We start from the raw sequence: 22171 nt of genomic DNA on the forward strand, positions 1-22171 counted from the left end.
GTGTGTGTGTGTGTGTGTGTGTGTGTGTGTGTGTGTGTGTGTGTGTGTGTGTGTGTGTGATGACACATTATTGTGTCTGATCAGCGTTCAGCTGCTGTTCTCGTGACTGATGTGTTGGTGTTGCAAGGACATGTGACGGTCACACAAAGACTCATCCGCACAACCCTGTGTGTGGGCGGCGTCTGTGTTGACATTGTGCGTCTAGTCCTTCAGTTCTGACACACAGCACAGTGAGGGCAATCAGCAAACACACACGGGCTTCGGTCTGTCTTTCCTCCAGCACATCTGCATCGCCACGGTAACTCCAGCACTCTCATCTTCCTCCGTGTTTTTCTTCTAGCTCAGCTGAGTGATCGTGTCCTCTCCGTCGGCAGCGACTACGACCTCTCGAGAAACTTGCAGCGGAGCGGAGGACCAGGCGTGGAGCCCCAGGCCGGCCACAGCCCCGCGGAGCATCCCCGCACACAGGGAGCCCTCACTGGGCACGGCATGGAGGTTCAGCAGCCCCCACCGAGGCTCATGGGCGCTGGACATCCAGCCAGTGATGGGGAGGCACAGGGGCCACATGCTGCTTTTCACTTCAATGGCAAAACTGCCAGTCTAGAGCGGGAAACTGATATTCTCGACGACGAAGACGACCTCACGCCTGGAGCTTCAGCTGCTGCGGTGTCAGAAACAGACCATCGACTTCCTGCTTTATCGTCACTGGCTGGTGAAGGGAGCTATCTGCATTCCGTCGTCCAATCAGTGGATTTAGGAGATGGAGATCACCTGTCTTCCAGCAGAGTAAACCATGGAGTAAACTCTACACCACTGCTCACATGCACACCAGTGGCAAGTGCGATTCAGACGGAGACGTGGGTGAGGCGAGAGCAGCTGGATTGTACTGATTCGTGTAGGCACACTCTATCAGATGGACCAGAACACAGGGTGGAGGCGGGGCTTGAAAGTAGGAGGAGTAACTCCACATTGCAGGCCGGTTGCTCTCCAGATGCAAAGTTGGAGGTGGAGAAAGATGATGAGTTTGCCTCCCTCACCCAGGATATTGACGAATCAATTGAGCAGCTGAACCAACTGATCCTAGACCTGGATCCTGAATTTGAACCAGTACCCACACGGGCAAGAAGTCAAATGGCTCTTTCAGCCTCTCTGCACACCAATGGAATTGGACACTCAGTTGGCCAAGCGAATTCTAATCATTCAGGTAAGAAAGGCGGTGGCAAATATGGAATCTAATAATGAAAGTAGTAGATGTTGAAGGGAATGAAGTTGGTCTGAATGCCTCGTTGCCTCCCCAGAGACACACGCATGTTTGTTTCAGCACTCATGTTCTGTAGCATGGTGATGTCATGGTGATGTCATGGTAATGTCATGCGTCTTTCACCTGCCGCTCTCAGACGTCTCAGACTTCCCAGAATTCCCGGGCTTTTGTGTGTATGTGCATGAACGGGCAGCGCCCGCCTCTGAGGTACTTTAGAGTGAGATCATTGCACCCGCCAAATAACGGAAAAGGTGTGAAAGCAGCCATTCTGGGCCACTGGACCACAGTTCACCACCACAGGGCTGTGTAGACTCACAGTGCATTCATACTTATGCTACGTCAGGGTCGGAATTAGTGATGGCTGGACTGATGACAATAAACACATTTTATTTACCTGGATTAAAATTAGATGACAAATAAGAAACAATAGCTTACAAAATAACTACCAAGGTGACCGAGATGGTCATTTTTATAATAGTAGAATAATAATAATAGTAATGTAATCGAATAGAAGTACACTGGCTCTGCACACATGCCTGCATACAGCAGACCTCTAGTGTGTGTGTGTGTGTGTGTGTGTGTGTGTGTGTGTGTGTGTGTGTGTGTGTGTGTGTGTGTGTGTGTGTGTGTGTGTGTGTGTGTGTGTGTGTGTGTGTGTGTGTGTGTGTGTGAATGTGCGTGCATTCATGCATCCATACAAATCCATGTTTTGTATATTGGTCAAAACAGTATTAAGAGTGGCATGGTTATGGTGTTGGTATTGACATTATCAGTCACAGCCAGTGACACAGCCAGTCACAGAAACTGACCACCGAGCCTGTACTAGTGGAACAGTTGCTACTGAAGAACACAGGCATCTAGATTCCCCCACGAGGTGTGTCTGCAGGCTGCTAGCTTCTGCCACTAAAGTCCTTGGTGAGTGTCTGGCATTCTCTTCGCCAGAGGACTGGTTAAACCTCACATGCTTTAATTCAACTATTTTAACTGGAAGAAATATACTGTATGCCCCACTAGTTCATTCCATAAACTCATGGAAATGTACAGATCAGGTACATCACAGACTATATCGAACATCAGTATGATCCTTTCAGTAGGTTGAACCTTAATCAAATTCTGTACCACGGCTGCAAATGTTCTAATCTCAGAAAAGCAAGCACCATATCCTGTGACTACTTACCCAGAGCACAATCTAGCATTCGTTAGCCTACACATGTTTACACAGCAGCGCCCATGCGGGGATGTTGCCACGCCTTTTAGCACATGAATGTCATTTCAAGGGTCAGGGGTCAGGGGATACAGTCTGCTCTTCAGAAATGACCCTCTGTGCATCACACTCTGTACTGTACGTAAAACCTGGACGTTCAGGAGTGTGTTTGTGCTCCCCTCTGCGAGCAGGTGTCTCTGCTAACATAATCCCCATCTGTCCTGTCGTAGCCATGATGTTGCAGAAGCAGTGGTGAGCACAAACAGACCACAGTTTACTAAGTGACAGGTTAACTTAAATGGAACATTCAAGGAATGACTCACTGGAACACAGACACGCTCTCTCATTCCACCTTGAACCTGTTGTGTAGTCGGACATGCAAATAATCTTTGTGATTTTTCTTATTATAGCGAAGGGGTTCTTTGTAAAGAACAACTGGAATACACACCACACACACACACACACACACACACACAAACAAAAGCTCACACTCACTACCTGAACATACAGGGTTCCTAATCAAGAGACGCCATGACCTTGCTGTAGTCAGGAATTAGTTAGGTATTATTATGGTGACGTGTCCCTTGGAGTTCATCTTGTGTGTGTGTGCATGTGCGTGTGCCTGTGTGTGCATGTGCGTGTGCCTGTGTGTGCATGTGCGTGTGCCTGTGTGTGCATGTGCGTGTGCCTGTGTGTGCATGTGCTTGTTGTATTGTGTAAGATCTCAGGAATGCATTTGAAATGAAAGATTCTCTACAGGCATACGTTTCCTTCCCTCTCTGTTTGTGTTGTGTCTGTCAGTGAGGCATTGCAGGGCATAAGATTTTGTAATACAGTACAAGCCATGTTTACATGCAGTTTTGGATTTGATCTGAATATCATTTTAGCACCATCACCTCCCAGTTACTGCTACTGAACTGTTTATCAGATCCCAGTTGGATATTGATACAGCCTACTGAAATGATAGTGGTTATCAGATTCAAATGTCACCACAATGGTTTTCAGTTTGATATTGGTTCAGCCTACTGAAATGATAATGCTGACATAGGATATCGAATGTATTTTATTATGATAATGCTGACATAGGATATCGAATGTATTTTACAACTGTTCTGCGCATTTTCAAGTAGAACATTCCATCAGTGAATGTTTCTTAGAACTAGATGACACAGGAACTGATGCATGTTCAGTTTGAGTGGTTTCCATGCTCCCAGACACCTGACTCGGCTCAGCAGACCGTGCAAGTGTGAATGCATACTCCAGGCCTTTGACTGGGAAAGTAAACCAATAAAAACAGTTCTACTATCAAAACAGATCAGAATTACTCCAGGTCAAAAACAGTCATGGTACATTTAATCCAATAATAGATCATTTTTTCATGACTTCAAATAGCATGTTTTTCTGCTAAATTTATAATGCTCCCCCATACCACCCTCCTTTCCTTTCTTCTTCCCTCTCTTTTCTCCTCTGCTTTCCTCCCCCCCCCCCCCCCCCTCCTTCTCTCCTTCTCTCTCTCAGGCTGGAGGCAAAGGCAGATCAGTGATGTCACAAACCATTCTGTGTTCAGGGGTCCTGCTGATGATCTGGTACCTATGCGTGCCACTTACACTCCACCCAAGGTGAGTGCACATACACACCTTATGCATGCACATACACTCCTTTGTGCGTGCACAGTAACCTCTTGTGTGATTTTAAAATTGGAATAGAATTCACAAGCCATATCATTTATTCCAAACCGAGTCATGGCACTTTTGTGTTTCTCCGTGTGTGTGTGTTTGTGTGTGCGGATCAGTATACAAGTGTGTACAGAAGTGACACAGTAGACAGTGGGCAGTTCACTCCTGAGACTAACACACCGTCATGGTTGGATCTCCAGCCCCCACTGACACCTGCGTTTCCAGTGTCACCTCCTACACCTTATGGTAAGTCACGCTGGCTTTGTGACCCGTGGTGTGATCATTTCTAATGACTTAGTGCAGCCTTTAGCAGCTGTGAGGAAACCACATGGAATATGAGCTTTAACTTCAAATTGCCTCAATATAAAATAGAAAAATAAATAATAAAGCAATTTAATAGCTTTTTTGACATTTCTTATTTAGTCTATCAAAGCGTGACTATATAATCTAAATTAAATAATGATATAAAATAATGATATTTATAGTATTATAATATATCACACTGCTAGCTTTTTTGGTTTTCGAATCAGCTCTGTATGCATACAACACCAAACCCAGGTCATCTATACTTCACCCGCATATTGGTCACATTTTAGAAAGGGTCTCTCGCTACTGTGGGTCCCTGTGTAAGTTTAGAGCAACAGAGTGAGAGGCTTTAATTTCAGAGTCATAGACGGGTATGTAAATTAATTAATGAATACCTAATCTGAAATCCCCTTTGGATTCTGTGTGATATTTTTCCAGTGAAGAGCATGTATGACTTTTCCTTTGGGAGCCACAGTCCTGTGCCTGGTACCGAGCCCTCCCAGTTGAGAACAGAGCAAGGTAAACTAAACCTGTTCCCTCTCACATGGAAAGCAAAGATAACACCTGAATCTATGGTCCCAGGAATTGCCATTTTATGAACTCCATTCCGCATTCAGATCTTTAAAGTGTGCCGTCTGTATGTCAGAATTACCTTGGGCAATTTAAAACTGCAATTTTAACTTATTGAGCAAGTATTTTCCTGGGCGAACCGATTCAGTGTGGTATGTTTGTGACTTGTCCAGATGGTGCGATTTCCTTTGTAAGTCGTCCCTGGGTCTACGCTGACCTCTGGTGTCAGGGGCGTGGGCACGAAGCCCATTCCATGAGCGTTTACGAGTCTTTGTGAGTGTGCATGTGTGTGGGTGTGCATGTATGTATGTGCCTGCATGTATGTGCATATGCGGGTAGAGATAACAAGCAAATGACCTTTCAGAAAAGCATTCAACTACATACAACAGCTGAAAGTCCCCTTAACTAATACACCATAGCAACTGTGTCCAACTTTGAGCTTCTAAAAATAGCGCCTTGCACTAGAGGAAGTGGCTCTCTGGACAGGAAACAGATTTCCTGTGCCTTGGCCATTCAGAAGTTTTGGACGTGCAAATTCCTGTGACTTTGTGACTTGAAATATGATGTGTTGTAGCTTTTGGCCTGTCTTAAAAGTTACAATACGCAAAATAATAAAATTCCTGCTTGAATAATAATTTAGTTTATGGAGCCAAACAACTGTGGATTGTGCCATACAGAGTTATTCAGACCAAATGTTTCACTCTGAATGAGAACATGTTACAGAAAGCCATGGTGCTGTGCAAGACTGCATTTTAGTTTTAGTAATATACTCATTATATGCTTTATAAAAATGAGTTATGAGTTTCTTTGCTTACTATAAATGTACCTTGAAGTCAGAAATGGGGCAGTTAAAAAATGTGAATTAAACAAGCAGGATAAACACCAGAGATCTCAGGGTGCACATCCAGCCAGTGTTTATTTTTATATTCTCTAGGTAGTTACATAACACTCCATATTTTTGTTTTAAAATAAACAGAAGAAAACTAGCAGCTCTTTCAGCCATGGAGTGACCGACAGAAGAATCCAAATATTTACAGAGATGCTAGAGAAGAGGATAAGGGGTTTCACTGACGATGACGTTTTATCGAGAAATTGTCAGAAAATTGACTTCATTGTAAGAAATTTTTTATTTTATTTTATTTTATTTTATTTTTTAATGGTGAAAGTACCATGGTCAGTTACTAACAGACCTGAAGGAAACATCTGTTTGAGTTTTTTCTTTTGAAAACTTCAAAAGTTTTGAAGTTGTTTATGATTGTAATAACACTTATGTGCCATTAGGGGGCATGTTCTGTGCGCTGTGCATTCAGCTTGTCATTATTTTAAGTTTGAGTGGAAAAAGTTGACTAGCCCTCTCTTTCTATATATTTTTTAATGCCTTACTAACACTTATTTGTTAGTACTTTCAGTGCCACGAAACCTTTGCAGTGTTTACTTGTTTGAGTAACAATTTAAGTATGCATTATGTAAGGTTAATAACCATAACCATAACAGCATTTTAACTGTTTATGGAAACCTCTCACTTTTCACAATAGTTATAACATAATAGTTGATAGAAATCTTCATTATTCAAAGTAATGTTTATTAATTAATGTACGTATAAATTAAGGTAGAACCCAGAAGATTGTTTACTGATGCTATTTACTAAAATGCTGCATAGCTTTTATAATGAATTCTCACATTTACTTATATCTTCCAGATTAAAGTATTAATACTAAAGTTAATGCTGAATATGTTTCAATATAGAGCAATTGTTACTAATAGTCCATTTTAAGAACAATCTTTGGCAGTAATGAAAGGCCTTTTTAAAAATGGCATATTTAGAAGGTTGATGCATTTTCCTGCTGAATGTTCACAGACATTTCATGTATAAAGGCAAAGACCTGTTTGTATTTCTGAATTTTGCTTGGTTTTAAAATCAAGTAAAAAATGAAAACACATTTTATTAGGTCAACAAGATTATTGATTTTCCTTTAATAACTGTTTAACTTAAATGTTCCCTTAATTTGTTTTACTTTATAGAAATAAATTGTGTGTGTGCATGTGTGCGTGTCCATGTGTGTGTGCGTGTGTGCATGTGTGTACGTGTGTGTGCGCACGCCCGTGTGTGTGTCTGCGTGCGTGTGTGTGTGCGTGCATGCCTGTGTGTGTTTGTGCTCATCTAAAGAACAGATGTTTTTGGTGCACATGCCTATAACTAAAAAGAGCATATGGATGGGAACAGGGCGTCTCCACCTTTGACCTTTTTTGCTGGAATCAGCCGATGGTGAGTCTCCTGTCATGCAGCTCAATGACCAGTGAAAGCAGGAGAGTGGTCATGAAGTCATATGTTAATTAGACTGAAGGGCCTCTTTGGAACCTTTAGCCTCACACCAGGTGGGGGCAGGACTGCCCCTCCCCCACAGACCCCCCCCTCCCCCTTGCCTCTCTCTCTCTCTCTCTCTCTCTCTCTCACTCTCACTACCCCTTCAAAGCTGGAGTCCGTCAGTCAATGGCACATTACTGTAGGAATAAAGGGTGAAGTACTTTTCCATCTGCAGTCTACCCGATGTGGGCCAACTCAATGACTTCATTCAATCAGAGCAGCAGGGGTGGTGGTGGTGGTGGTGGTGAGGAGAACAGAGACTAGCTGTGCGACGTACTGTTGGTGCCTATGCCAGGAAGCAGACCTCAGAGGAGAGGGAGGGAGAACTTCAGAGAAGCTGAGTGTCTTGTGAGGGAAAGCTGTCCGGCGATAGCGGGAGAAGGAAAGAGGAGACTGGAAGAGGGAAAAGCGGGACTTGTCTAAGGAGAGACAGCTGGACACAGCAGCTGAGGGGCACTGCCGTAGCTACAGCGCTCAGCTCCGGGGGTTTGCTTGGTTGTTGGTTTGTTTGTTTTGTTTCCTTTGCATGAGTCTTCAGAGAGGAAGTCCTTATCATGACTGCTTCTCTAGGTATGTGTGCAGCAGTATTTCTCTGTGTAGCTTCTATCACTTTTATAGTGAGTTTGTGCTAGTTTGTGTGTGTGTGTGTGTGTGTGTGTGTGTGGGTGTGTGTGCTAATGCATTAGCCATTTGCTGTAGCCATCTCTGGCAGGCTTGCATTGTCTTCTCAGATCACAGTAAGGCAGTAAGATGACCTATTCTTCTTTTCTCTTCTCTTGCTTTGCTTACAGCAGTTCTCTCTCATGCACAGATAATAGACATTGTAAACTCTCGGTTTCAGGCAAATGTGTGTATTCACAAATGCCCTTTGGAATGTCACACTGCTGGTTGTTTAGAACTGTTTTATTTCTCTTGTTTTATCTCCTGTCTCATGATCTTGCGCTCCTTCTAACCTCCTTTTAACCTCCTTTGATCATAATACTTTAAGAAACTGCATAATTTTAGATTGCATCCAAAACGCCAAGTATGCAGAACTAAAAATTCCTTCCTGTGTCTTTAGTTGTGTTGTCAGTGGTTCAAAGGAACATTCCTCAAGTGACACACACACACATACACACACACACACACTGACCACTGCCTTCTGTAGAAAACACTCTCTTTCTGTCCCTCTCCCTTGTTAATTAAGTCTCTCCCCCCCCGGCCACGTACACTTGGTTTGGCCCATAACTCAGTGGGACACTGCAGAGCTGTCTCTGAGAGAGGAGCTGGGCACTTTGTCCTCTGGTCAGTACGACTCTCTTGGCTGCCATGAGAGGACATGAAAGGGTCTAGTGCCACTCCCAGCATAACTGTGTGTGTGTGTGTGTGTGTGTGTGTGTGTGTGTGTGTGTGTGTGTGTGTGTGTGTGTGTGTGTGTGTGTGTGTGTGTGTGTGTGTGTGTGTGTGTGTGTGTGTGTGTGTGTGTGTTGTGTAACTTCTGGGGTGTAGAAAGTGTAACTGGAGAAATGTTTCACAGTGAGAGTGAGGCTGGTACTTGTGTGTGTGTGTGTGTACATGTTTATGCAATTTTGTGTGTGTATGTGTACATGTTTGTACATGTGTGTGTGTGTGTGTGTACATGTTTGTATGTGTGTGTGTACATGTTTATTCATGTGTGTGTGTGTGTGTGTGTGTGTGTGTGTACATGTTTATGCGGGTGTGTGTATACATGTTTGTGTGTGTGTATCTTTGTGTGTGTGGGTGAAAACAGGAGCTCCTGTGTAACTGCAGACTGCACTAAAGCAGCTGGAGTCTGTACAGCTCGTCTCATACATGAACAAAACCTGAGGATTATACACCAGCTTCATTACTCATATGCAGTTATATCCACAGTTCATTATCTTTAGTAATGTGAAGAATACCGATGCTCTTCACAAAATACAGTGGTTAGTGTGTGTGAGATACAGGAGGACAATTAAAACCTTGGAACCACAACAAAGAGTAAGACACAGTGAGAGAGAGAGAGAGAGAGAGAGAGAGAAAACACCAGCGCAAAAGAGAGAGAGAAAACTACGGAAAAATAGAAAGAGAGGGAGAGAGACGGATAAAGAGCATACCTCCATGAGAGAGAGAGAGAGAGAGAGGGAAAGAGAGAGCGCGCACACGAGCCTTTTCTTAAATAATGTTTCGCATCTGAATCCTGTCACTCACCAGACGGTGCTGTCAGAACCCAGCCTGTTTGTTTCTGCTTTCCAGTCCATGCCATTTAACGTGCGTTTGTGTTCTGAACCTCCACCCTAATTTATTGGACTTTCAGAACATCCAACTGGCAACCTCTTAAGTCCTGTGCTCTGGTAGGTAATCAGTCTTAAATGGGGGGTGCTTGTTTAAAACCATAGCAACATAGCTAAATGCTATGTGGGGGGGGGCTGGAACACTCGTTTCTATGGTGACAGGGACTTCCCTGTTGCAAGAGGTGATGCTGACGGGAGGAGAGCTGGATGAGACGGCCCCCACGTCCCAGAGATGTAGAGAGGACCTAGGTGTCCTGAGGAAGATCCCTTTACTTTATCCAGTCCTCCAGGGTAGCTTCCCAAGTGCCTCGTGCACAGGAACCCCATATCTGCCCTGTGTCTCTGAACCCCATATCTGCCCCGTGTCTCTGAACCCCATATCTGCCCCGTGTCTCTGAACCCCATATCTGCCCCGTGTCTCTGAACCCCATATCTGCCCTGTGTCTCTGAATCCCATATCTGCCCCGTGTCGCTGAACCCCATATCTGCCCTGTGTCTCTGAACCCCATATCTGCCCTGTGTCTCTGAATCCCATATCTGCCCCGTGTCGCTGAACCCCATATCTGCCCTGTGTCTCTGAACCCCATATCTGCCCTGTGTCTCTGAACCCCATATCTGCCCCTGTCACTGAACCCCATATCTGCCCTGTGTCACTGAACCCCATATCTGCCTTGTGTCTCTGAACCCCATATCTGCCCTGTGTCTCTGAACCCCATATCTGCCCTGTGTCTCTGAACCCCATATCTGCCCCTGTCACTGAACCCCATATCTGCCCTGTGTCACTGAACCCCATATCTGCCTTGTGTCTCTGAACCCCATATCTGCCCTGTGTCTCTGAACCCCATATCTGCCCTGTGTCTCTGAACCCCATATCTGCCCCTGTCACTGAACCCCATATCTGCCCTGTGTCACTGAACCCCATATCTGCCCTGTGTCTCTGAACCCCATATCTGCCCTGTGTCTCTGAACCCCATATCTGCCTTGTGTCTCTGAACCCCATATCTGCCCTGTGTCTCTGAACCCCATATCTGCCCTGTGTCTCTGAACCCCATATCTGCCCTGTGTCTCTGAACCCCATATCTGCCCCTGTCACTGAACCCCATATCTGCCCTGTGTCACTGAACCCCATATCTGCCCTGTGTCACTGAACCCCATATCTGCCCTGTGTCTCTGAACCCCATATCTGCCCTGTGTCTCTGAACCCCATATCTGCCCTGTGTCTCTGAACCCCATATCTGCCCTGTGTCTCTGAACCCCATATCTGCCCTGTGTCTCTGAACCCCATATCTGCCCTGTGTCTCTGAACCCCATATCTGCCCTGTGTCTCTGAACCCCATATCTGCCCCTGTCACTGAACCCCATATCTAGCAGGTTTAACATCAGTAAATGAAGATGGTTTTGAAGAATACTGGAAATTTCTCCTGCCCAGTAAGTGCCAGTGGACTGAAATAGGGCACGAGTTGAGACACGAGGGCAAATCCTTCACGTTCACATGAATTAGTGGTAATTGTAGATGATGATAGTTCTTGCCAGATTATATAATAAAATTAAGAAAATTGTTGCACCATTAGTGGTGAAAATCAAGTGCCTTTATTAGCTTGTAGTCGTCGTAGCAACTGTTCCCTCAATTATGGGTAAAATGAACACTGAAAAAATAATGGTTCATGGAGCTGAAAATAACACACACAGAGGTATTTCAGAAATATTTGAGTAGTGTGTCATAGCATTACACCAAACGTTTAGCATGGAAATATGATTCCCTTGTCTTCAATGGCTTCTTTCTTCTTCCTCTCAATCTCTCCTTCCCCCACTCATTCTCCTCTGAGCTTTGATCTTATGATCACAACAGCTGGATAGTGTTCAGCTTGGCTGTGTGTGAGTGTGAGTGAGTGTGCACGTGAGTGTGCACGTGTGAGTTCTGGTGTGCATTCCTTCTATGAATGGTGAGTTTATTAAGCCTGTAAAACTGAAGTCGTCCTTTGTCTCTGTGGCATGCAGAAGACTTAAACCAGAGACGTGTCAGAATAAAGTAGTGAGACATTCACACTCACATTAAGCTTTATTCTTCTATCTACTTTCTCAACCTCATAAAATGCTAGGAGCATTGTGTAACTGATCCAGTATTACACACTTAAATATGTGGCATGGTCACACTTGCTAACAAAAGTCAAGTGTCAAGCTCTCTCAAATGTCGCGCTATCTCTCTCTCTCTCTCTCTCTCTCTCTCTCTCTGGGTTATGGATGAAGAGTGGGTAGAGAGTAACTCTATTTCCTAAAGCACTGAAGGTTCATTGTGCGCCCTCTCTCAACCGACTCCTGAGCGGAGGAACGTGTCCAACCCCCTGTCTACACCCTCGTCCTGTGCTCCACTCTGAGGCTGCATGCTGGCCTCCACCAGCTCCTCCACCTCCTCACCCCTGGCAGCTTCCTGCCTCATGCCACTGCCCTGGCAGCTGGTTTGAATGCCCCTCATCCTTTTCCTGCCCTTAATGTCCCTATAAATGGCTCCCACCAGGATGCGTGTCAGACGGGGTGGTGGTCAGAGTCTTGGTGAAGCCTTATTTGGCCAGCCGCCCCAGCCCGCTGAAGTATGTCTAATCAACGCTCGTTTACACATGCAGAGCAGGACCCGGGGTGTTGATTTGGGCCATACAGCTGTCTTGACTGAACTCTGGCACTCCCCATACTTCTACACTTCTATACTTCCATACTTCCACACTTCTATATTTCCATGCTTCCATACTTCTATACTTTTGGTCATCTGTGAATCTCTCTGAGCCACAAATCTGCATCTCCATTTTTACTCCACATGTACAAATTTATAAATATGTGCGGTACTACAATATCCACCTGCTGGCCAAAGGCTGCTAAAACACAATGACTACAGAGTCTTGGAGAGGTGGCCCTAAGGAGAGGTGGCCCTCTGGAGAGGTGACCCTCTGGAGAGGTGACCCTCTGGAGAGGTGGCCCTCTGGAGAGGTGGCCCTAAGGAGAGGTGGCCCTCTGGAGAGATGGCCCTAAGGAGAGGTGGCCCTAAGGAGAGGTGGCCCTCTGGAGAGGTGGCCATAAGGAGAGGTGGCCCTCTGGAGAGGTGGCCCTAAGGAGAGGTGGCCCTAAGGAGAGGTGGCCCTCTGGAGAGGTGACCCTCTGGAGAGGTGGCCCTAAGGAGAGGTGACCCTAAGGAGAGGTGGCCCTAAGGAGAGATGGCCCTAAGGAGAGGTGGCCCTAAGGAGAGGTGACCCTAAGGAGAGGTGGCCCTAAGGAGAGGTGGCCCTAAGGAGAGGTGGCCCTCTGGAGAGGTGGCCCTCTGGAGAGGTGGCCCTCTGGAGAGGTGGCCCTAAGGAGAGATGGCCCTAAAGAGAGGTGGCCCTTTCGCCCTCTCTCCTCTAATATAGCAGACACATTAGCTCCAGGGTATCCTACATATCTCTTCACCCTTCTGCTGATGTGGACCTTGTCCTTTGCATTGGTGTTGCTGGTTATAAAAAGACATCTGAAGATGCAGTGTTTATCCAAGATTACCATCTTCATGCCATCATGTGGTCTTCCATGATTTGGGAAGAAGCTCTGAGGTTTGACATTCTAGGGTGGATCCCTAGACTATGAAGCAACCCATGTGGATAAAGGTTGCAGTTAACCACCGCCTTTCTGCTGTGTTTGTTTCTCACTTCATGGGTGGATTCTCCTCTCAAATCTTGATGCTATAAGGTTTTGATTATGTCTTTAATGTCAAGATTTATGCGTTTTCATTTTAATATAAGCAAACAGAAGGATTTGAGAACTGAGGCATTTTAGGTGAGGTCATCTCTAATGCTGTTAGTGTAGCTTGCTATGTTATTCAGAGCAATGGAGGTGATAAGTGAGGAAATAAATGTGTCGCGCCTCTCGGGGCCCTCCTCTTATTCTCAGGAATCTGTGTGTGGGGGGGTGTGTGTATATATGAGTGTGTGGATTTGTGTGTATGTGAGGGTTTGGCTGTATGTGTGGGAATGACGAGGTGGAGTGTGTGTGTGTGTGTGTGTGTGTGTGTGTGTGTGTGTGTGTGTGTGTGTGTGTGTGTGTGTGTGTGTGTGTGTGTGTGTGTGTGTGTGTGTGTGTGTGTGTGTGTGTGTGTGTGTGTGTGTGCGTGTGTGTGTGTGCGTGTGTGTTTGTGTGAGGAGGGGGGTTGTTTTCTAGTCGGGCACTAGAATATACCATCCCAAGTTTGGCATGGTGTCTCTTGCCAGTTCCCTTGAACTAAGCTTTAAGGAGACAGGAAAATAAAGGTGTTTTTGTGAATGAAATTTATTTCTGAGAAGACACAAAGACAGTGTTTTAACAGCATTCTTCTCTGGCAGATTCCCGGGGATTTGCTGATAGTATGACACACGCACCAGTGTCATCAGATGGAGATCTCTTCCGCTCAGAAGTGATTTCAAGTCCCGCCTCCTGTCAGAGGTTGTTTGAGTCCATGCACTCCATCCACACCCCCAGCCCTCTCCCGGCCACTGACGGGTAACTGTCAATCAAACATCCCTGAGCATCGATTCGCCTGGATCTGTAAACGTCTTCTGCAGTGCGGCCGGTGTACTGTACATGCTGTGTTCTGAAATGCTCTGTGTCGTCTCCCCATCTAGCTCTAAAGCGCCTCAGTGCTGGGTGGAGAGTGGCTCCACCACGCCCCTGAGCCACTACACACCCCAGCCATCACCTCCACCCTCCCTGTCCTCTCCCAACACCCACAGCTCCCCCCTGGGCCACCCTCGTGGACTCTCCCCCTCCCTGGGCGTTGGGAGCTTGGAGCTCAGTCTGTTGGAGGCTATGGAGGGTCTAGAGTGTCTGGGCTTGGATGGAGCCCAACCACCGCTGCTACCCCAGAAGAAGAGAAGCATGGACTGGGGAGAGCAGTCTCTTAACTCCCCGCTCGGTGCAAGTGGAGTGGGCAGGAGCAGTGGGTCACCCACAGGATCAACACCAAGCCCAGGTAGGCACTGACCTTTAAAATATAAACAATATACACACATACACAGAAATATACACACTGTGTGCTGTATACTACCATTAATGTTCATATGTTGAGCAGATCCACTGTCCAGTAAGCCTGACAACGTGAAGTTTGTCCAAGACACATCAAAGTTCTGGTACAAGCCAGACATCTCTAGAGAACAGGGTGAGAACATCGTCAGGTCCTGAAAGCATTGCGTCTCCTTTGACACTGTCCTTTTCTCCAGATGTTCATTATTTTTTGTCCCATGTGACATGCCGTAGCTATTGGGGTGCTGAAGGATAAGGAGCCCGGTTCCTTCATCGTCCGAGACAGCCACTCGTTCAGAGGAGCGTACGGATTGGCCATGAAGGTGGCCACGCCCCCACCCTCGGTTATACAGCAAAGCAAGAAAGGTCAGGGGAAAGCCTTCCGTTTTCATGGTGTGACTTTGTTTTTCTTTAATTACTATTCTTTTCTAAACCCATCTTAATGTGCACTTAAACCCCCAACATTCTGGCCCTGGTGTTTTGGTTTGCCACACTGAGTAAACATCTGAGCTGAGGAGGGCAGTCTGCTATGTGCTGCCACCAATATGAGTGCCAGGATAGGTCACTGAAGTGCAGATGCAGTGTGTGCTTACATCAGAGGAACTCTTTAAACACTCTCTCAATGAGAGGAAGGAAGGGACACACACACACACACACACACACACACACACAAACATCCTCATGTCCTCATTTTCATCCACATCTACAAGTGCAGAGATCCTTAGTGTATGAGTCATTGTGAGAGAGTTTCTTCTGTGTGCATTACAACATAACTACCATCTGCATGGTCATTAAAGCAGCCACACTCTAGCCCAACACTATATGGTCAATAAAGCAGCCCCACTCTAGCCCAACACTACATGGTCAATAAAGCAGCCCCACTCTAGCCCAACACTACATGGTCAATAAAGCAGCCCCACTCTAGCCCAACACTACATGGTCAATAAAGCAGCCCCACTCTAGCCCAACACTACATGTCTCCTGTCTGCTTCTACACATTTTAGTATTTTTGAGGCTACACCCACCCTGACCTGACTGCACCCACCCTGACCTGACAATACCCACTCTGATCCGACTGTACCCACCCTGACCTGACTGTACCCACCCTGACCTGACTACACCCACCCTGACCTGACTACACCCACCCTGACCTGACTGTACCCACCCTGACCTGATTGTACCCACCCTGACCTGATTGTACCCACCCTGACCTGACTACACCCACTCTGATCTGACTACACCCACTCTGACCTGACTACACCCACTCTGACCTGACTGTACCCACCCTGACCTGACTGTACCCACCCTGACCTGACTGTACCCACTCTGACCTGACTGTACCCACCCTGACCTGACTGTACCCACCCTGACCTGACTACACCCACCCTGACCTGGCGAGGTTGATGAGAGCTTTCTTTGTGTAGCAGGAGATCTGACGAGTGAGCTTGTGCGACACTTCCTGATCGAATGCACACAGAAAGGAGTGAGACTGAAGGGCTGTCCCAACGAGCCATACTTTGGTATGTGTGTGTGTGTGTGTGTGTGTGTGTGTGTGTGTGTGTGTGTGTGTGTGTGTGTGTGTGTGTGTGTGTGTGTGTGTGTGTGTGTGTGTGTGTGTGTGTGTGTGTGTGTGTGTGTGTTTATACACTACTCATGTGTAACTATGGGCTTTAAACTCTTATTTAGGTCAGTTCGATCTCTTCTGTGAATGAAGAGATCTGGGATCTGGACCCATAAGATTGTAAAGCTGCTTTGTGACAACATGTGTTGTGAAAAGTGCTATATGAATAAATTTGACTTGACTTGAATGAGTGAATGTATCTCCTCTTGTTTGTGCTGTTTTGTAATTGTTTAGTCATCATCTAACAAAAGCATCAGACAATGTTTCAATATTTTATGCAGATTTATTCAAATGTATTTATGCTTTATTCATTTGTGCTTGCATAAAATGTTTTTACAAATGATTTTACAGTTTAAATGCTTAATAAAAGTGCTCAGCTACTTACTACTTACTCTGCATAGATATATGTATTTGTGAGTCCAAATTCACAAAATTATTTTTACACCTTTGTCTCCCTCTAGTGGTCATATTATATCCATATAGTCCAGGAATGTGTCTTCATTATGATTCATTACCAAAGGAATTCTGTTCAGTTTTTCTCACTGTTAATCTTTAAGCCAAGTAATGTTTCATTTTAGTTTTTTTTGTACACAGGAAGTCTGACAGCTCTGGTGTGCCAACATTCCATCACACCCCTGGCCTTGCCTTGTAAACTCATCATCCCAGGCAGAGGTAGCGTATGTGAAATGTGCTGGAAATTTTAACATTTTCCTTGATGCTATGCTTTATTAGTATATGTTAAAATTATAGTCACGTGATACGCCATGCATCATGTGTGCACTCATCATCATCATCATCATCATTATAAGTGGACTCTCTGTCTCTGTCTGGGTGTCTGTGACAGACCCATTGGAGGAGTTGAGTGAGTGTCAGGGACAGACTTCTACAAACTCAGCGACTGAGCTACTGAAGCAGGGAGCAGGTCTGTAGTGTTTACCATGGAGACCAGTACAGACCAACCACCTCTTCCGCTGTTCCCACACTGTAGACACGCATGGTAGAGCGTGGGTATCTGATGTTTGTGCGTGTGTGTGTTTATTTCAGCGTGTAATGTGTGGTTCTTGGGCAGTGTGGAACTGGAATCTCTGACAGGAGTTCAGGCAGTCCAGAAGGCCACCACTATGATACTTGCTCAAGACCCGCCAGCAACATCCACCATCGTCCACTTCAAGGTGTCTGCACAGGGCATCACGCTTACAGACAACCAGAGGAAGTAAGTCATGAGAAAACACACACACACACACACACACACCCACACACACATTGTTTGACTCACAACTAGGGAATTATTTTGCACGTGCCTGCAGTGTATGTTCCTACTCTATCAGACCCACACACTCTAAGATTTACACATAATTTACACATAAGATTTATGACATGTCTCTTCGTTCTGAATTGGCACTAAAGCACTTGTGTTTCCAGCTTGCCCTGATTGGCCCTTACGTGGGTCCAGCTAGCCCTGATTGGCCCTTATTTGGTTCCATCTTGCCCTGATTGGTCCTTATGTGTTTCCAGGTTGTTCTTCAGGAGACATTATGCTGTCAACATGGTCATATTTTGTGCCCTGGACCCTCAAGCCAGAAAGTAATTGGTGCACACATGCGTAATTACTCACATACTGGTACATACATATGACACATAATTACTCACATACTGGTACATACATATGACACATAATTACTCACATACTGGTACATACATATGACACATAATTACTCACATACTGGTACATACATATGACACATAATTACTCACATACTGGTACATACATATGACACATAATTATTCACATACTGGTACATACATATGACACATAATTACTCACATACTGGGACATACATATGACACATAATTACTCACATACTGGGACATACATAGGACACATAATTACTCACATACTGGGACATACATAGGACACATAATTACTCACATACTGGTACATACATAGGACACATAATTACTCACATACTGGTACATACATAGGACACATAATTACTCACATACTGGTACATACATAGGACACATAATTACTCACATACTGGTACATACATAGGACACATAATTACTCACATACTGGTACATACATATGACACATAATTACTCACGTATTGGTACATACATAGGACACATAATTACTCACATACTGGTACATACATATGACACATAATTACTCACATACTGGTACATACATATGACACATAATTACTCACATACTGGGACATACATATGACACATAATTACTCATATGACACATAATTACTCACATACTGGGACATACATATGACACATAATTACTCACATACTGGTACATACATAGGACACATAATTACTCACATACTGGTACATACATAGGACACATAATTACTCACATACTGGTACATACATATAACACATAATTACTCACATACTGGTACATACATAGGACACATATTTACTCACATACTGGTACATACATATGACACATAATTCCTCACATACTGGTGCATAAATCAGAGGTGCGCTGGTACATTTTGCCTCACCTCTCTAATGCTTTATTGACAGATGGACAAGAGACGGGTGTTTGGCTGCAAAGTAAGTGTTTACCTGCTTGTCTTCTGTTCTTCATCCTCTCACTCTCTTCCTCCTCATTCATTCTATTGCTCACTTACTTTGTCCATAGTATGTTTTGTCTCCTGTTAACTTTTCCATATTACATTGTGCGTGCGTGTGTGTCTGTGTGTGTGTGTGTGTGTGTGTGTGTGTGTGTGTGTGTGTGTGTGTGTGTGTGTGTGCGCGTGTGCGTGTCTGTGTGTCTGTGTGTCTGTGTGTGTGTGTGTGTGTGTGTGTGTGTGTGTGTGTGTGTGTGTGTGTGTGTGTGTGTGTGCAGGATCTTTGGCTTTGTAGCGAGGAAGAGTGGGAGTGGCACAGAGAACGTGTGTCACCTGTTTGCAGAGCACGACCCTGAGCAGCCTGCCAGTGCCATCGTCAACTTCGTCTCCAAGGTGATGATAGGCTTTCAGAAGACCAAGTAGTGCCAGGGCCCGCCCCCTGTGTGCCCCTCCCCCGTCTCCAGTCCCACACTCGCATGGCTCCAGCTATTCCTGGAAGCCCACCAGTTTTTCACTGTGTAAATTTCTTGAGTTATGGCTGTTGTCACTGGTCTAAATCGAGATTTTATATGCACATAAATGAAACCCAAACTACTGAGGCGTGTGAAGACTGTTAGAGGCTACAAAGACCGACAGTCTTGGCCTGCTCTCCTTCAGTGTACCACGTTCTGCAGAGGTAAGTGAGCGTAGGGACAGGATGATGCTGTGTGCTGTGGTCATCAGCTCACTGCCAGCAGCTGTGTGTCATTACATGATTGGACCAACAGAGGGAGCCCCAGTCAACACAGGGGCCTCCCAGTGTCTACGCTTAAAATAAATATATTGACTCTGTCCATTGCATAAAAAGACTCTGCAGACATTATGGTCTTCATACCGGAGCTACAGTTGTTGTGTGAGGAGCCTTTAGCCCCAAATCTCCAGTGAGCCTTGAGTTTGAACGCCCTTAAATAAAACAGCGTACAGTTTCTCTCTGTGCTGAACAGCTCCTCAGTGCCTCTACAGCTCAATAAAACTGCACTGCTGCTTTCTGTTAACTACAGCTGGGCTTCTGTTGTAGCCGACGTTGGAGATGTCTTATTAAAACAGTGTGCTTCTTTCTGCTAAAGGCAGAGGAGCGTGGTTAGCATGGCATGTGTGTAATTTTACCTTATGCTTAGGGCACAGTGACTGGACTGCCCAAAAAGGGTTAATGAAACTGCAGTGTCTTTTCAGAAAGGTAGAGCTACCTTTTAAAGAGAATAATCTTACTATGCTCAGTTTAAAGAAGGTTAGCTATTAAAAAAGGGCGTTGAGAGAGTGGGAGAGAGAGTCTGAGAGTGATGGAGTGTGTGTGTGTGAGAGAGAGAGAGAGAGAGAAAGAGAGAAAGAAAAAACACAAAGGAACCTTGTTGTTCAGAGCAAATTGAAGTTGATGTCACATCCGAGCCGTGTTTCTCCGTGGCTCTGAACGCAGTGCCCGTTGGGCCGGGTCTCCGCAGCACGACCTCCCGAGGAGCAGCAGGAGCTCGGCATGCTGGGATGCAGACTCAACGCTCACATTAAGCGCAGGGCATCACCGGCCTTTTGTTTTTACAAATCCTGTGGCCACGAGCAATACCTTGTAGCATTTGTTTTTTGTTCACTTGTAGAAACAGCAGCTTATATTTTGCATATGCTTATTTTATATTTTATATTCAGCAGTGTTCTTTTTAAAACCTAATAGCAGAAGTGAAAGAAACATGCCAGGGAGAAGTTAAGTGACTGATGATCAATAAGGTGGTGAATCCAACCTTGTTTATCTCTGAACAATGTCAGTGTTTGAATAAACTATAGAAAGATGAACATCCATAACCTGTTGGCTCAGAGCGCAGTGTTTGCTCTATATGTAATATAATAAGCAAGTTGTTACATGTCTGAAACAGTGCTTACCACATATTTATTCTGTAAATAAACTTTAGAGAAAATTTAATGGAGATTGGAGCCAGAATTTGTGTGTGTGTGTGTGTGTGTGTGTGTGTGTGTGTTTTATACATGTAAAGTTTTTTTTTACATAACACATACAAGACTTTCTAACAAATGTATGTGATGATAACATCTTTCCTCTCTTTCTATTGAGATAGTTATGGGCTCCCTCTGTACATGGCATTTGATATATTATGTAAATTACTACTAAAAGTTCAGAAAATCTATTAAATATATATATAATATAATGAAAACAAAATTGTTTTATGTTTTTTGGTCAAAACCAGCAGATGGCAATAGTTAACACAGAACCCACAGAGAGAGAGAGAGAGAGAGAGAAAGAGAGAGAAAGAGAGATTATGTGAAGGAGAGGGGACTAGTTTTCTAATTTAAAATCTCTAAATGAAATCAGATCTTGCAATTGGACATTTGAGCAGAGGTCTTTCTTCTGGTGATCTCTCTATTAATACACCCTGATCCCAAGCCAAAATGACTGTGTGTGTGTATGTGTCTGTCTGTCTGATTGAGTGTGAGGGGATCTTGAGATTGTGGGTGTGTGCCAGTAGGTTTCCTCTCTGCACACACACACATAAACTCTCTCTGTTTGTTCTTTGTTCTGTCACCTCTGTGCAAGTCACAGCGTGTCTAATTAAGAGAGAAGTAGTCATGATCGGAAGGTTAATGCATGATGTTGTGTGTGTATGAAGTGTACCTCTCGGGTATCAAGGTATTTCAGGTGTATGAATGTAAGTGATTGTGTTTGGAGTGTGTGTGTGTGTGTGTGTGTGTTTGGAGGGCTGCCTGACTGGCATTCCACTTCTAGTGACTCATGGTCACGGTGAAGTATCAGCTCAGGAATCACAAATTACATTTACTCGGTTTACTGTGTGCATGTGTGTGCGCGCCTAGCTTTGGGTGTGTGTACTGCGCTGGGTGTGTGTGTGCAGACACTGCTGGACTATATCCATGCCAGATCGATTCATTCTGAGATTAGTAGAGGAAGAGGTGCATATCCCCTGATATCGATGTAATCGCACACACGCAGTGATCATGTGTGTTTTGGGAGGTAGACGGATGGATGTGTGTGTAATGGTATTGTGTGGGCGATGGTGGGTGAGGAGCAATGTGGCGTTTGGGGACTGGTGTAAATATGGAGTCTGGGGGTTGGTAGATGTATGTGTACATTTGTGCTGGGGGAGCAGGTCGAGTTCTCGCAGCAGCACGAGGTTGGGGGTTGGTGAATGTGTGAGCGAGTCAAGTGGTGTGTGGCCTACATGAGGTTTGGGGGTTGTGTGTGCTGGCTGTGGGTGCTTTGTCATGTTGTCTGAATGTGCAGTTTTAAATGGGTTTGTA

The 22171-nt window shown here is 45.1% G+C and overlaps 1 protein-coding gene across 7 annotated transcripts in view; it reads left to right on the forward strand.

The window, feature by feature from the left end:
• tns3.2 (tensin 3, tandem duplicate 2) overlaps positions 1-22171 on the forward strand; it is a 57112-nt gene that overhangs the window by 9684 nt on the left and 25257 nt on the right. For 4 of the 7 annotated variants that reach the window (XM_077017007.1, XM_077017012.1, XM_077017009.1 and 1 more), the window contains exons 13-27: positions 341-1204; positions 3984-4084; positions 4258-4387; positions 4886-4966; positions 13993-14149; positions 14272-14618; positions 14718-14804; positions 14903-15034; positions 16093-16188; positions 16884-16961; positions 17134-17211; positions 17334-17502; positions 17805-17873; positions 18831-18860; positions 19156-19270. In XM_077017007.1, the coding sequence (XP_076873122.1) occupies positions 341-1204; positions 3984-4084; positions 4258-4387; positions 4886-4966; positions 13993-14149; positions 14272-14618; positions 14718-14804; positions 14903-15034; positions 16093-16188; positions 16884-16961; positions 17134-17211; positions 17334-17502; positions 17805-17873; positions 18831-18860; positions 19156-19270 (2534 nt within the window). Of the gene's footprint in view, positions 1-340; positions 1205-3983; positions 4085-4257; positions 4388-4885; positions 4967-13992; positions 14150-14271; positions 14619-14717; positions 14805-14902; positions 15035-16092; positions 16189-16883; positions 16962-17133; positions 17212-17333; positions 17503-17804; positions 17874-18830; positions 18861-19155; positions 20826-22171 lie in introns of those variants that run through there. The other 3 variants (XM_077017008.1, XM_077017011.1, XM_077017013.1) reach the window with 3 other exon arrangements.

This window comes from Brachyhypopomus gauderio, chromosome 9 (assembly GCF_052324685.1).
Source record: "Brachyhypopomus gauderio isolate BG-103 chromosome 9, BGAUD_0.2, whole genome shotgun sequence".
Classification (NCBI taxonomy): domain Eukaryota; kingdom Metazoa; phylum Chordata; class Actinopteri; order Gymnotiformes; family Hypopomidae; genus Brachyhypopomus; species Brachyhypopomus gauderio.